Source organism: Mizuhopecten yessoensis, unplaced genomic scaffold (genome assembly GCF_002113885.1).
Source record: "Mizuhopecten yessoensis strain PY_sf001 unplaced genomic scaffold, ASM211388v2 scaffold4625, whole genome shotgun sequence".
Classification (NCBI taxonomy): Eukaryota; Metazoa; Mollusca; class Bivalvia; order Pectinida; family Pectinidae; genus Mizuhopecten; species Mizuhopecten yessoensis.
In genome coordinates this window covers 71862-89754 of record NW_018405640.1, presented here as the reverse complement: position 1 = coordinate 89754, position 17893 = coordinate 71862, and the positions used below count along the sequence as shown (strand labels likewise).

Below are 17893 nucleotides of genomic sequence, written 5' to 3'. Positions count from 1 at the left end.
CAGTCAGTCAAAGAATAACATTCTTTTTCTCCTTAGTACTAATTAAATTTCACATGCAAGCACTGGATTGTAAGCTATACTAATTTCTTAAATAAATGTTTGTAAATATGAAATTTGAATTAAACATTTTATGATATTTAAATGTGGGAAAAATTTATCCTTGTTATATTTTTAGACTTTATATAAATAGAAATATGTATACATTATTACCACAGTATTAATGTTTTGACGTATAGAGTTTTAAAAAATCGTTATTTTGTGTTAATGTATATTACAAGTGATAAACAATAACAATGTAAAAGTTAGTATCCAAAAAAATCAAATATTTCTGGAAAATGTAATATACTGTTTTCCCCATTGTATCTATATATTATTATTTTAGATTTTTGTTTCCAATTTCGAAAACTGTAATGTTAAATAATTTACAAATAATTTTATCAACAACATTATATAGATATTTGAAAGATATTATTTTTTATTGGTAAAGGTTTAACTACATTGTAACTTTTTGTTTTCGTGTGTTGGAATTCTAAGACAAATAATGTGTACATGTATTTGTACAATATCATATGTACTCTTTCATATTTAGTTTATGTGAGTTCCGAATGATCACTGACCAATAGAACATGAAAGGTAATCTAACATGATAATTTCTTCACGCGTAATTTATTTCATAAAAGATTTGAAAATATTGGATATTTTGATGAGTAAATCAATGTAAAATGTAATCAGGACAAATATTGTTATGTACTGAAATTATGTATTATTTCTTTCGAAGATGTAGATGCAATCGGGTCCATTTTGATATTTTTTTTTGTAACAGTCGATAGCATTTATAAGTCGGAAGGTTCTTTGAGTACAATTTTTTGTTCACATTGATATGACAAACATATTGATCTGTAGTTTAAAACTTCTTTTGTTGCTGTGTAAGTAGCTGTTAGCCCTTTCACCACTGTGGACCATAATAGACTCATCCAGATCAATGCATGGTAGAGTTTTGTAAAGTTACATAGAGGTGAAAGGGTTAAGTGAATTAAATGTTTGGTATTAAATAAATGTAATCTTACGTGGAAGAATGGGGTCTAGATACTGACATTTTGTTTTGAATTATTAATATGTATTTACTCCTTAACTATTAATGTATACAATTAATGTATAATAATATGTATATTATCATGTATCATTTTAATATATTTTATCGTAGAAGTAGATGGGAATTTGTGCAATTTATCCTTCACTAAATTAGCCTTTACACTGTATGATATTATAGAATGTGCATGGTAAAATAAACTGTATTTTAATCAAAGACATCCAAGTAACTTTTAAATACGTTTTACTACACAAATTATTCCATGTACATTTCCTTACTACTTTAAATATGGTTTTAACTTCACTGTGAAGCTTTAAAAAAATTTTTTTACTATAAATACAAAATACATGTCAGTTGATTTATCAAAAGCACTTCTCATGTCAGAATTATTTTGAGAAATCGTTAAAAAATATTAGTTGAAATCGCTCCTAAAATCTTTAAAACGTGAAGAAATTAGGATTTTGTCGGTTGGGAATAGATAGTTTATGTGACAATGTGACATTATGTAGCATTCGTGTACAATTATTATTATTATTGTGAACAACATACAGCGAAAATCTAAATAAATACTGAACGATAAAACGATCGCATGGCAGCGATGAAATACTTATACACAGCGTAAGTTCCATGCAATGTTTTGTGCTTTTGGAAAATTAGACCTTTTGGTGCAGTGCCGAATAGGAAAGCCTGATAGTATATATTAAAATACTAATTCTTATGCAGAGATCTTCTGTCTGAATTTAAACTGGTAAATAAAGGTACACTGCAGTCGTGTATTCCTCTTCCTGCGAAAATTTCAAAACAAAATAGAAACAAATGCAAATTCTTCCTGTATACAATAAATGTTACATAATGAGGAACATCTAATGCAATAATGAATTGAAGCTATAAATCGCTTATAGGCAAAATCGTTATTTCCATGGTATCATTTGTGAAAGTTTTCTCATATGTAGTAAGGTCATGTACATCGAATTTTGTTCCGAAGTGAAGTGTTGTCTCAATTTTTATTGTAAAAGTTACTTGAATGTGTTATAATATTATTCACTTCACCTGCAAAGTATACCAGTAAGGCTTGAAGACCTGCTGGTACTGTCATTTTGGAAATGTGTCATGTATGTTTAATTTTTAATTTTCAAGGAAAAGTGATATTTTGTTGCAAAACCCTCCCGATTTTTCTTTTATTTCTTAGACATCTTAACAAATTTATTGAGAATACATTGTCCTTGGATTTATATGATACTAGAAGAGTGTTGTGTGTTTATATAGTGTTAGTAAGATATGAAATGGGAATTATTGCACATTTATATTTTGTCCAAGATTGAAAATATTTGGAAAATCAAGGTCACAATAGAAATTTGTTGGATATTTTTTTTCTTCAAATTATGACGTTATTTAAGTGCTGAATATTCCAGAAATTTCATATCCAATATGATTAATGAAAACAGGTAAGTTTATTTTGACATAGTGATTGAGAGTGTGCTTGAAAATTGAAATATAAATTATGATAGACGTATATATCTAGTTTGTTTCAAATGCTGGACTGTGATAAAGTGTGATTTGTGCCAACGTAACCCTTCCACCCCTAGTTTCTCCAAACGAGATCATGTATTTAATTATCAGAACGTGCCTTAATCTGTCAATGGTTGTGGAAGGGTTATATTATTGTCATTTATTTATTCATTAATTCCTTATATGGACATACCAATTACCACCGATACTTTCATGTGTAATGTGTTTTGTTATCGCTTAGCAAGTACGACTAGACTTTGTGATTTGTTGAGACCTGCGTTTTGAGTTTTAGCTGTTGACAATAAAAAGAGCTTGCCCAACTCTGGTCTTTGTGTATCTTTTATATTACCTGTGTATCTTTCTATATAACCTGACGTGTTTTATTTCAGTGTTAGCTGATCTTACCTTCCACAGTCAGGGTAAACACTCGTTTGTGTTATCTTCTCTGGTTCAGACTAATATATTAATGTCAGCTGTTCATGTTTGTGATTTTATTGTTGAATTTGGTTTCATCTTTTAAGAAGGCATGGTTATTGATATTTCTCGTTTCTTTTCACCCCTCAATTTTTTTTATTTTTTTTCAGTCCAATTTTTTCTCGGGTTTATTTTTATCTTATGAATGTTTATCATCGTTCAAGATATGATTTACTTCCGTGAAAGCATGAAAATTGAGTATTCTAATTCAACTTACACTTCTTGATTCCATCATGTTTGAAGTCAACTCCCGCATTTGTTCCTCCTGAAAAGTTGAAGTGTTGTCATAACTAACTTTTAGTCAATCTAGGTTATTCACTAGTACTAAAAACCTAAAATTTTAAGTAAACTTTCTTGAAAATAACGCAAGACGTTTCAATGGAGCATTGAAAATGCAGCCACCAAATAATCAGATCGATTGTCCCTATGTTCCGTGTTTTTAGGGGACAAAGTTTGATCTTATTTCTATGAACAATTAAAGGCCACTTTTGCTGAGGACTATGGCGGCTATGTTATCGAGTCCCCTCGGTATTTATCGTATAATGTTTTGTTTTAATAATCCCCAGAAATACAAAGTACTATGTATGTTTTTCAATGTACAAAAATACTAAACCTGAAAAATATCATTGATAGGCTCTTGGGAAGAACAGAATTGGAATTATGCATTGATATGAACAATAGAGTTGATATAGACCCAACTGAACCATCTAATTGAAAGAGTTTTACAGACAATATAATAGTTACAAGTATAGACTGATACGAACAATACAATTGACAAGAACTGTAATGAACATTATAGTTGATAAAGACTCGCGAACAAAAGCTTTGTGTGCTATATTCTAGAATAGTATGGCTAGTAACACAGAGAATATACGTGGTTAAATGTAAAAAAATTGTTAGAAATACTTTTTGTTAAGTTTTAACATTAATGCTCAGAAAAAAATGTTCGTAATATGAATTCCTGTGTCATGTTCAATCAGAAAAAAATATTCCCGAAAAAAAACTACATATAAAGATATACAAGTTAGAATGATAGGATATTAATATAAGGCATAGAATGCTGGCATCTGGATTGGAAAACAAAATGAATCTAATTGTAATTGTTAAATGCTTAGCATTTGTAAATAAAGCTCAAGAGCACTAGTCTCGCTGGAACATGCTCGTACAATTCGTTTAAATTGCAGTAGTATGGAAGATCTCGTTCGTGTTATTTCCTAAATTTGGATTTTACTACATACAATCAAAATATCCTACAGGGGAAATCTCCATCTTAGATACGAATAGATGATCTCTCATACCAAGACAATACATATTCATAAATGAGGTATATATACGACCAGTTTGGTTGGAAATCATATAGAACAATAATTGATGACGCTATTTTCAAATGTTTCATCCTGGTTTAACTTTAACATCCTTTTCAAAGACATTGTATTGTATCGGTATAATCCGGAAAGAATTACTTGGCCTTTAGAAATTGTAAGGATTGTTAATGAGGAGAAAGCAGATAAAATTCAAGTTGGTCATGAACCTATTGAAATAGTATAATTATACATGTCTAAAACTAGTTAAGGAAGGATACGAATGTAATATCTTATACAAGTATTGGTATCGGAAGTGATTACTTACAGGAATCATCCTGTCGGTCCATCTGTCCATCATTTTGGTAAGCACTATGTGTTTCATTGGTTTGGTAACTTGACAAAGTGAGATAACATCGCATGAAGATGTGCGTGAAGAACGAAATTTGAGATTCGACTTTTTTTCCGGGAGTTATGGCCGTTAAAACGTTCTGTTCCAGAAACCTTGTAGGCACAACTTCTCCTTGACGGTGGTGCAGTTGTTTTTACTAGACACAGTGAAAGAAAGATAATTTGCGATACAACTATTTTTCTTGGAGGTATGGCTATTGAAACTTTAAATTTCTGCTCCAGAAACCTTGGAAGTGCTACTCCATCTTATCTTTTTGTTAGATTTTTTAATTTCAAGGCACAGTCAAACTACATCCTATGTACATGTGCTGGGGAAGGAATTTGTAATGCAACTAGTATTCCTGGAGTTTTGGCCATTGCAACTTTGATTTCTGCCCCAGAAAACTTGTAAGCTCAAGCGGAGTTATATCTTTGCGAGCTCGCTCACAATTTCTAAAGTTGGTTTTTATTTCAAATCAATTTGATAAAAAAAGGATTGCAACATAATCTAACAAACGTTTTTCAAATATCAGCTTTAATGTCGAATAAAATAGTTTGGGAACTATGTGTAAATACTGGTTTAATACGTCACTGGATGTGTCATCAGTTTAAATTAACAAAAACTGTTTCTCTCCTATATACATGATAAAAAACGGGAAAACGGTGATAAACAAAGTACATGTGTCAAGAAACATGAACGTTTGCATATGTGCAGCTTGTCTCGGTGTTGACATCTGGTGTAAGGAGGACCAACATACCTGTTGTTCCTGGCTGTTATCGCCTTGATGTAGTGTCATCATTGCCAGATTTGGTCAAGCTTGGTCACTGAAATATATATAGTATAAGGTTATGTAATACCGTTCGGTTAAGAAATATGCTTTATAAATTATCATATACGAAGCTACTGGTTAATCAAACAAAATCTTCTCGCATCATATGTAGCTTTTATCCAAGACAGTTCACACGTGGTTTTCGTTCAGTTATGCATTGTATTGCATATATCTAATTACGTGGCCACACATGTAAAAAGCTATTTCGTGCTATTTACTTCTTACTGTCCAGGTTCGGTTCGATAAGGGTTTTAGGTAATTATGTGATGTTGTTCTTACCGATCGCTTTGTTTTTGTGTTGTCATTTTGTTCAGCATTTAAGGATCCCTGTACCACTGCCAAAACCGTAACTATAAATTGGAAACTGTTTTTACCGGTATGACTATAGCTATACCCTTGTGAGACTTTTATGAAAAAATATGATTATATGAATTTAAAAAAAAGGAATAACAGTGTTACGAGTGCACAATTGCGACAGATTGTACCAGGATTCGTACATTGGTTACCTTAAAACCAAAATAAAAAGGAAGTTACCGTTTATACGAAAACTGATCATGACCGTTGAAATCTCGTTAGTGTTTGCCTGCACCGGGTCAGGGATTATTAATTTTACAAAATAAATATCATTTATACACGTGTACATATCTTACAATAGTATTTTTATAGATCCATCGCATGTATATATTGTTTGTATTAATTCAAAACATTATCTCCAGAGCTATAAAGTGATAAGGATGTTGGTAATTACATCCAGACGTAGCTATAAATACATCACAGCTCGTTCGAGTTCAAGGTCATTAGATAATAGGCTATAAGTGGGGATGTGGATGTGTGGGAGGGCTTTATTATTGTACACGGAAAGTACAGCTTACACGAATGGTCTGTACCAGTATGTTAGTGGTATGCCTTCATCAAAAGCCCCCCTCCCGTCTTATGTCTTCGTGTATTTATTAAGAAAAAAGTGTATGCAGATGAAATCGTTATAAAATATTTTGATATTTATTTAAGGCTGAAAACAAACTATCCGAGCTCTGGAATTCAAAATGATTACATTGAGAAAATATACAAAAGAAAAAATAAACAATTCTCATATTTGAATTTGAAAATGAAATTTAAAAAAAAAAGTATGACAAAAAAATGATTTATTGCCAGTAAATAGACATAAGAGAAATGCTTTGAAAATATAGAGGATACACACATATGATTCTTACCAAAGTACACTTATTATTTGTGTTACATTCCGAGACGACGCTTATCTATCCAAATCATGACTATCTGAACTCATTTCAATATCAAATGATTTATTGCAGATGGCACCGAACACTGATCGTGCTAAGGTTGATATATATATATATACGGCTTTATGACAGAATACAGGTGTCGTGTTGACTGTATAACACTGTGTACACGTGTATAGCCGTTTGCTAGTTACAAGTGTTATTTATATATTGAGGGATTATTAGCGAGAAGAAAGACTTTAGATTATTTGTCACTGTGTCTGTAGATGATAGAAACCAGTTATTTGATGAATTTCAGACGCTTTTCTCGGAGCTAAAATTACCGGTATCGTAAAGTGAATTCATGTAAGAAACAAAAACAAGCTTTAAACCGTTTATATCATACATAACAGATTTTGTATCATTGTGGTTAGGGCGTGCAGTCATCAGATTAATGTGGAGGTATGAAGATTAGTTGGTACTGGTAAGCAACAATATACAATTTGCCATTATCTTAGTAAAAATTCTCGTATAAGATATCTCTGTTTTACAAAATTTGACATGTTTCAACTAGAAGGCAAAGAACATAGTGTATCACATTCTGAACATATTTGATAGTGCATCAATGACTCTTTCTGTAACTTAAAATTGTTACGCGCTGAAGAAAATTTTCGTTAAAAATTTACCAAACCAGCAAGAACATAATTCTACAATATAATAAATTGTATATTTGAGTAGTAACACGATCATTTACACATAGTTGGAAGAGAGATAGTTTTGGGGTTTTTTTGCATACTGAAATTTTTTTTTGACTTTATTGACGAAAACTTCATAAAAAAGTCTAAACCAATCATTTATGTATTAATTAATGTCATCTTAAAATATACATAAATATAACTAAACTATCCAAAACGCAAGCCTTCATTGGCCGGATTATGCATATATTGATTAATAAAATATCGGTGAAGCTAAGGGGTGAATATGTAGAGCTAACAAAATAAATGCATGACAATTGCAAAATTTGGAAAGAATGTGGAAGAACACCATAGTCAGGTTCTGATAAGACACCACACTCATAATTTAGGCTTCTCCTTGGTCATTAACATATAGACTGTTGAAATCCAAACCTCATAACCATATGTACAAAAGGCTTGGCATGAAGAAGACACTCATGTCTTTGGTTTCTTGCCCGTCAAAAGTGATTTAGTACTCCTTACAGTTTATATTTCTTTTACTCCCTTGATGATCTAATATGGTATTCAGGAGGTTTTCAAGTCAAAACGAAATAGCAGGTAAGTTGTTAGCGCCCCTGGACCTCTTGTTATTTCAAATAACAAGATGCAATTTTTAATGAACCAGGTTTTGAACATACGTTCACTCGTTTGAATGTCAATAATGTCGACAGCAAGACATTTTACAAATATGGAACAACATTAATGTCTGTGCAATATTGTTTTTAAATGATGTACTGCTAAAATGGGTAAAGTAGATTAGCTGTCATGTGACCAGCAAATATTAATCTCTTGATGGGGTCAGGCATTACACAACTAGCAATGTTAGTAAATATATAAATATGTATCCTTAACTTCAGACATCATAAGACTGGTAATAACGTTTATGGTATAAATTTATCTCTTTCATTTAGAGATATACGACCAGCCATGTCGCTAAAATATCCGTTTATGTTATGTCAGTTTCCCAACGACTAGCAATATTAAACAAAATAGAATTTCGGTTTTTATAAATAATATTAATACTCCTGCATTATTCATGTCAGATATTTTACAATCACCATTGATTCAAAAGTAGTCAAATATTTTATGTAAGGTGTCATTAGCACAGCAATGTTGAACAATTTAAATCTTATAAAGGTCAAATATTGTACGATTTGTAATGTTGAAAAAATAGAAATATCTCTTATATGTTAGAAACATCTCTTTAGGGCGGCTATCTTACGACCAACAAATAAAATAAATATCTCGTTTTTATGTCGGATATCGTAACAATAGCAACGCTGAAAAAAATGCAAATCTCTTTTACGTCAGATGTAATATGATTGTTGTTGTTAAAATTTGAATATTGATATCCTCTAGCCATAAAAAAATAAGAGTACGTAAAAATTAAGTTGTTGACGGAACGTGTTACAGTTTCCATAATAGATGTTATAAAAGTTGTGATACTTATGATTTCTATAATTTATTTGATGCGTACAAACATACATTTTCCTGGTTAATTATAAACACAGCGTTGTATGATTACATGTTTTATTGTTTACTCACAGCACGCCCCAACATACTTATCTCGTGATGACACGTGAACATCAATCATAGGCATTGTTGCACAAAGAGTGTGCTAACTACATTTTAATCATAAGCGTACGTGCCATGTTCTTATGATAGGGTAATTTGCTATTTAAGTCAGACATGTCGAGTTTTCGCACAACTCATACAGTACACCACAAAACAATAAAGACAATGGCCGTTTTGTTCCAACAGCTAGAAAGTCCATCATCTTATTTTACAGCTGCATACCAAACGTCACCTCATATCAGATCATATAACTGGCTATAGTAATTTGGAAAATAATTAATATCAAATACCAGTTCAAAAATTATCAATTGGACATATTTAAACTAAGAATATATTTTGAATATAAATAATTCAATAATTTAACTCTTCATTTGATTGCAGCATACGAAAAGAGTCACTGTATTGTAAAAATATCTAAAAATATCAACATGATCAAGAATTACAGAATATGTATAAATCTACAAATGTCATTTACAAAATTTTATACATTGTAATGCTAGGAATAAACACTATGGATGCTGCAGTGCTAATTGTTAAAGCACTAAACCTATAATTAGTTACTGTACTGCTTATATTTATTGCCAATTTTTTTCAACATCCGCATTGGTTGGGTCATAATCACGTGGAGGTCAATATTATGTGATATTGACTCAGTGTAAGTATTTTTAGAAACAGCAGGGCCTGTATTCATGCTTGAGCATGGAAATGGTTTCATGAATATGGGCCCAGGTCAATTTATAATGTCATTGCAAATGCAACGCCACAATGCTCTCTGCCATATTTATACGTTCCATTTTGTTTAATGATTAAAATAATTTTTAACATTCAATATAACGATTAAATACTCTTATATCGGTATTATTGGCATGAAAAAGTTCTATTGACCGAGACGAAGACTCAATGTCACTTTCGCATGTTCATATAACCACATAATCACCTGAACAGAAGACAATAATTGATATATAACTGTTGGTTTCATCAAGGGTTATCTTGTACCTGTGATAAAAAATTTACGGCCCAAATGATTTTCAATGACACAATTTGTGTTTCATTCGGGATATGTTCTAATTAAAAAAGTACTGCAGCTAAAGCGAGTCAATGTCTGTCCAAGGTGTCGGGTTTCAAATATTTCACCACACGTCATGTCGTCCATTTTGTTTCCTACGACCTCTAGATGAGGTTTCGTCTTCAGGTTAATAGGTTTATTCCTGTTGTTCAACTGGTGATTTTATTATCCTACTGCAAGCCTTTGTCAAACATTCCATGTGCCACAGGTGGTGCAGGAAATACTTCTCCCTCACATGGTCCATGTTGTCCTTCTTTTTTTTGATGATCTTTACTTCCCGCTATTATTACAACTTTAAGCTCCAAATTAATTCTTAAGCCCTTTTACTATAGTGTATATTGTTTTTACGTTATCTCATAAAGTACCATTGAAGGTCGTAATATGTTACTACCTGAACAATATTATTACCAACACAATACACTTCTACTAAAATGTTAAAACCTCTAAAATATTACTACCACTAAAATACATCACAATACAATTACCGTATAGCAGGATATTTACGAGGAGATAATATTTTCGCGATTTTGCGAGCCGATAACACAATGATATCGCGAAAATATGATCCTCATAATGATTCAAGCGTAAAAATGAGCGGCGAAAATAAACTTCATAACTGTAATGTTATGAATTATCGCGCACGTGGTTGTAATGATCCATATACATAAAGAGTAATGGTGTTTGATATAGATTATATTACTCATGTTCTCTTTTTGTCGATGAATTCTTTAACAAGATACACTTACTTGTTGTTCAATATGCTGTAATAAAGCCTATTCGTTTCACTATTGGACACTTTATATGCCGAGTGTTCCGTCTCTGTGCTAAAACAACGCAAAAATTTAGTCCCTTCACATGATAATATCTCGAAATTATAATCCGTGTAAATTTAGTTAGGGTCAAAATCGCGAAAATGTAAGCCCTCGTAAATAACCTATTAAACGGTATCCCGGTGCATGTCCTTCTCCAACGTTAACTGTCCTTCACATTTCTACCACCAGTGAATGGTAACGTGAGGGTATGAGAATGTTGTAGGCAATGCGCTATCTCCCCAGGTACGATCAGATAGCGGTAGCGAATGCATTAATCTCCTCAGGTGTTCGTCTGCAATACACACTAGTTTCAGTGTCTTCGGGAAATGTCTTGGTCAGCTATTGTGTGTAGCTCGTTAGAACATTCCTTCTCACTGTGCTCTGACGCTAGAGGGAGCCAGCAGCTGTGTACGTGTACACTTGTAGTCGACAATAGTTGTTGTAATTTACACATTCTTGTCAATTATCTATGCATAATTAAGACATGTTTAGGTATACATATTGACGTCATTGTGTTATGAAGTTGTTTAGAGCACTATTAGTATAATACTCCCACACAAGACACTAACAAAGTATACATGGACCGCTTTCAAGTCGATAACCGATACCTCAAAAGTTATACTTAAGAAATAATCAACGTTTGTGTATGTGTTATGGTGAAATATATAGCGAAGGTGAGAAAATTTGGAAAAAATAATGAACGAAGGCCCCTTGCGGGTTGTGAAGTGATATTTTCCGCCATTACATAAAAGCATAATTGATTATATCTATTCTATCAAGTAAAATGAAATGGAAGTCGTTTTCGTGTCTACCTCAGTGTCCGTATGCCTATGACCAGCAAGGTGACCTAGATAATCTAATTTTCTAAATAAGGCTGTTCTTTTGCGCGCGCAAACATTTGTCACGTGATCCATATGTACTCTTCTAAATAACCAAAAGGCCTAATTTTGCTTGCAGCATGCTGGGATGAAGTGCTACAAACTTTATTTAAATGAATTACCTCGACTTATATTCAAGGTCACAGTGGTCAGACTTTCAAACAACTTCTTCTGAATAACTAAAAGGCCCAGGTTGATGATACTTGGCCAGATTAAGGGCTATAAAGTGTGTTCATATGACTGACCCTGACCTTTTTTCAAGGTCACAGGGGTCAAATATGTTAAAAAACTTTTAACAAACTATATTGAATAACCAAATTGGCCAAGGTGATAATATTTGGCATGCAGGATGAAGGGCTACCTGTTTGTTTAAATGAATGAGCTTTGTCCATAGTCAAGGTCACAGGGGTCAAATGTATTGAAGACCTTTAAACAACTCCTTCTACATAACCAAAAAGCTTTGGATGTCAATGTTTGGTGACATGCCGAAGTCAAGAGCTACCAAATTTGTGCAAATGAATAACCTTGACCTATATTCAAGGTCACAGATGTCAATTGTCTTAAAAAGAACTTTAAATATACTTCTCTATAACCAAAAGGCCCAGGCTGATGTTATTTGGCCAGTAACATGCTAGGATGAAGGGCAAACAAGTTTGTTCAAGTGAATGACCTTGACATATATTCAAGGTCACATGGGTCAATCATGTTTAAAACCTTTAAACCATTTCTTCTGAATAATCAAATTGGCTAAGGTGATGATATTGGGCAGGGAGCATGCAGGGATGAAGGGCAGACAAGTTTGTCCAAATGAATGACATTTATCTACATTCAAGGTAACAGGGTTCAAATGACTATAAACAACGTTTAAACAAGTTCTTTTGAATAACCAAAAGGACCAGGGAATGATATTTGGCTGGTTACATGGTGGGTTGAAGTGCTTTAAAATCTGTTCAAATGAATGACCTTGACTTATATTCAAGGTCACATTGGTCAAATAGGTAAAAAAAAAAACGACTTCACCTATATTCAAGGTCCATGTGTCAAATATGTTTAAACCTTTCAACATGTTCTTTTGAATGACTTACAGTCATATATTTTAGTCCACTTTAAGGTTACATGTGAGAGATTAGTACAAGGTGAGCGATGCAGGCCCTTTGGGCCTCCTGTACATATAGGAAGTACATAAATATCGGTTACGCACCAACACCAATATACCTGCTGTACGTTAGACTGGAATGTGTGATGACACTATGACACTGACAACCACTTCTCGTCCCTCCTTTGTCATGAGTAGGCGTTTCCGGGGTAGGTATTCAGCAACGACCGTTATTCTATATCGTACATCTTATGCACGTGACGGCTGAGACGTGTTAAGATTGAGATTATGTAAGTCCATTTGTATGCAATACAAACGTAGGAAATCGTGTGCATTGAGCAAAGGGGCTGCAAATCAAATATTTTTCGCGAGTTTGATATTTTTCTCATTTATTAGCGAGGAAAGTTGATTGCGAACGAACGCATTTCGCAAATATCCATTGGAACAACTACAAGCAAAGGCTATTAGCATGTTGGTAAATTGATATAAGCACGAAGTTTAACTAACGATTTTCTTAAGGTGTATATCGCAAAGGCTTCTATTTGTAACTAAGATGCCCATACGTTTTAATCATTATACATTCATAATATTTAAGTTTTTGAGACCAAGCTCTTGAAAACCCCACCTTTCCATTATGAAGTATGCAAAACGCTCGATTAATCGTGAACATTAGACATGCAAACGTTTACTGTTGTTTGTGGATATTGCTGTACCAGAGGAACGTAGCGGCTCTGTTTTGCTGTCTTTGGTGTCTTTGATTAGAACGTACAGAATAACACCTACGAGGTACTTCACGTTAGCTATTCGATACAACAAACTAGCTCCCCCCCCCCCAAAAAAAACCCCCACCCCAACAACAAAAACAATACAGTGGAAAATTTGAGAGAGGTTATCATAGATTAAAATATCTCGCGAAAATGTACTCATATGGATCTAAACAAAATACATATGTATGTGTTTTATATCCTTTGCGAATGAAATTTTTTATGATTTCAATCTTACATTAGGAAAAATATAATATCGTCAAAAAACGTATTAATGCACATCAATCTTGGCACTTATTGGTACCAAAAAGCCCAGGGACATGAGAATAAATTACATTGTGTATGTTAGGTCCCTTCCTGGCGTGAAGAATAGCAATTAGGCGCTTAAGGGTTTTAGAAAAGCACTTGGTAAAAATGCCATCCTCAAATACTCATGGCATTGTATACAACAATGAGGGTGACTTTTGATCTAAATCCCCTAAAATGCGTAGCAATACTCCAACACACCATGATAGGTATAAAAACATCCACATTGTAATTAATTATCATGCCCCTGTGCCAAAAAGCACTCTTAACTACGATGAATAACGGTGAATGTTCGGCGCCATACTCACATCTTTATTGTTTTTTCTGGGTTAGTTGATATTGAAACACAGCTTCCGGCTAAGAATAAGAAACAAAACGTTTCCTTTCGGTCCTAACTGCCAATAGACAAACATCAACTCGTTAGCTTTCGGAACTATACACAAATTGATGGAGATAACACACTCTCCTGTCTGTTGCCCTTCAATTCCATCTTCATTTCTTGAGCACTGCTCTTTCCCGAGGTCTTTATTGCTAAAACTATCATAGCGGAGCCGCCATTTTAACAGAATTTGTGGGATATTTTGCTTTTGTTTTTTCTTTTCGGAAATATCCTCCTCAATAATGGTGGCTATCTGTCGATTCTATTTGGCATGTCTACAGCCGTTTTGGGACACACGTAATCGTTATTCACGGCCATGTAAGTATCGCAATAACTTTTTGCTGAGTCTGCATTGTAAAGTTGTGTGTCTATCCATGTAGGCACATGTTTTTGCCCCAAATTCTCTCATGAAAAGTTTGGGGGCATCTGAACTACGTTGGTACATAAGACATGTCAATTTATTAACTGTGATATACAACTTTTTCCATCCTAAACTTTTTTCCGGTGATCTCTAGTTCACATCCGGTTTCTAACGAGGGTCGAATTATTTGTGAAGATGCAGCTGTTCTAAAAATAGTACTTCTAAATGCACTCGGTGTTTCCCATGAATTTGTTCTAGCATTATAAAGGATAATCTCGCATTTTCACAGGGACTGTTTCGTATCGTGCTGAAGGGATATATCGTACGGTTCTTTGTGCTATCTATCCTCCAATGCAAAGAATAAGTCCTATGGTTTCTTTGGCTCCTTTATATGAAACTTCATGATTCTTTGTGTCAACCTCCTGTCCGGCGGTTTTCCTCTATTTAGTAGCGAGTACCGAGACGAACCCTAGGAAAAAATGAAGGGTCCACTTGAAATGTATACGTTTTGATGTAAAGCTTTTACTTAAGACACAAAAAGGGGAAAAGGCGACTTTTAATCCACAATTGTTTACCAATTGTTTATAATTATCAAAACATTTTCGTTTTCCATATTGACAAATACCGACAGAAATAATTTTAAGGACGAAACGGCTGTATAGTGCAGTGCTATTCATGGTTGGCATACTGTTTCTACTGCCAGATATTATGTGTGCTAAATCACATATGCGAGTTCATCTTTTTTAATAATACCGGTTGTTCCCTCAAATAATTACTATTGTCAATCCTTTAGGTTAAAACGGCGTTTGATTTTCGTACTGGATTGCTGGTAGTTTGCACCTAAAATAGAGAGTTATGCGGATTCTTCTCTCTGATATTGATTGTATCTTTAAAATCACTTTAGAATTTCATTTTCCACCGACATTTGATATAGAACGGCCTAATTGTTTTTACTTGTACCGGTCATACCAGACTCGCATGTGGATCCCGTCCGCCCTGTGTGTCTAAATATCTGGATGGAGTTTTATAACTTAAAGTTAATTTCGATTCTAACACCGGATTTCCTGTAGGAAATCCACGGTTTGTCTCAATAGTCGGATTGGCAGGAAATATTTCGGGAATCCGGACTTGTGATTGTAAGGGGATCGCCAGAATTTATGAGAGAATGCACAGGCCCCTGCGTTTTTTTTTTAAAGTTTTTATGTAAAATATAATTTCACATTGAATAGGTCCATTTTAATATTACTAACGTAGAAAGCATCTGTGAGCTTTTTGGAAGTACCGGCAAAAAGAGCAGGAACAGAAATGTTTTAAATATCATATAGCATGATGGAATATATGACATACAGATTGCCTTGAAAACTCTTGGATTGGACCTAGGTCCAGGTTACAGGAAGAATCGGGAATGGTTGAGTCGTGACGTAGGTTATTACTATGTTGGACAGATGGGATAAACGATATCTATGTATCTGTCAACACGGACAGGTTTCGTGTACTCTTCAGTACACTGCAAGTCTGCAGACCGAGAGCAGACGACATCAATATGGTTCACTAAGATCGAAATACAGGCATGTTTGTCCTTATGGTCTTAGGAAGTATCTCGTGTTGTTTTAAACTAGAGAAAATTATCATTTTTTTTTTTGATTAACTGCTAAAAATTGTAACCTGTGTAGACTCGTCAGGAGTTATTCCCCCTTATAACGAATTGCGCGTTGAAGTTAATCGAGTTTATTAAAGACAAAGCCAGCGTCACATACCCCTGTGTCGTTTGTTTTTGAACCGATTTTCTTTCCTGTGTTTAAGGAGAAAGTGTGTGATGCTAAGTGGGAAGGAATAAATGCGACGCTTAGATAACTAAGACATTTTTTCGAGCACACTTGATAAATTATAGTGTTAAAACACCCATCGGTAGAACGGAACAGATGATTTTCCACGTTGTATTTGACTTGGTCCAAGTTCTAGAGACAAGGCCGGCGAACCACACTGTTTTGGCTAGTTATAGCAACTTCAAACGTCAGATATATTTTAGAAATCGGCTGAACAGATTTATTTTAAAAGTTTTGTTCCGGATAGAAATTAATCCCTGTTCACCAATTACAACAGTGTCGTTTGTTGGAGGAAAAAATCGTCAGCTATTGAGACCAATCCTTAAAAATTGTGATAATAATCCATTTATAATGAATTTATATATTTTTTTGCAAAATTGAAGAACAGAATGAAACATATATTGGGTCGTAGGGTGGATTGGGGCGGGACGCAGGGGCGTTCAACTAAGCGAAACATGCTGTATAGCTATATCTATAGAATGAAAATTTAAGTTGTAATAAATGTTTTTTTCTGAGGCCGACACAACGCTCAAGATCAAAGGAAAGTCGTACCTTAATTCTCTACAATATGCTAATATCAATAATGAGCAGTTCTGATAAAGAAATATTTGCATAAGAAAAATACGCATGCATGCTTTTTATAGATACACACACGCAGCGATAAATTATCTATAATACATAACGGTGTACTAATAGTGTACGTACCACATGGGTTCACGCGCGTCTGGTGGAGCACAGGGGCACGTTACAAATGTCTGAAATACACACATATGCTATACTGATATGGGTCACAACACACATAAACATGTATGTTTATGTGTGTTGTGACCCATATCAGTATAGCATATGTGTGTATTTCAGACATTTGTAACGTGCCCCTGTGGGTGGAGCGAATGGGGGAGTCAAGGGGTGGGGAACCGGGGTCTTCTCGGAGGGTACAAATTTACTTTATCGAGATGAAAGGGGAGAATTTGGGGCTGGGTTCTCTCGGAATGGAAAGGCTGTTGAAGGGAATGATCATCGAGAGTGTGGGATTATGGAAAGGGATGAAAATCAATGAGGGGGAGGGGTCGATATCGATGAATGGATGATATATATATATTTGAGGACCCAGCGCAGCAGGTTTTATAGAATTGGGGCATGTTTTGTCGATATCGTTTGCATTAAGGGTTATTGTGCGACGATATAAGGGTGGCCATGAGGAGAGGGGGAGTGGGTCCACATGATATGTCAAATATAGTAGATGTATGGTGTTGGAGTGGCAGGTGTGTGTGTGTGTGTGGGG

At 34.1% G+C, this 17893-nt stretch overlaps 1 protein-coding gene across 9 annotated transcripts in view; it reads left to right on the top strand.

The window, feature by feature from the left end:
* Positions 1 to 17893, top strand: part of LOC110449475 (titin-like) — a 121712-nt gene that overhangs the window by 59175 nt on the left and 44644 nt on the right. For 8 of the 9 annotated variants that reach the window (XM_021496353.1, XM_021496357.1, XM_021496355.1 and 5 more), the window contains one exon: positions 2989 to 3018. The exons of the other annotated variant lie outside the window; for it this stretch is intronic. In XM_021496353.1, coding sequence (XP_021352028.1) covers positions 2989 to 3018 — 30 coding nt within the window. The remainder of the gene's footprint in view (positions 1 to 2988; positions 3019 to 17893) is intronic. 9 annotated transcript variants of the gene reach the window in all.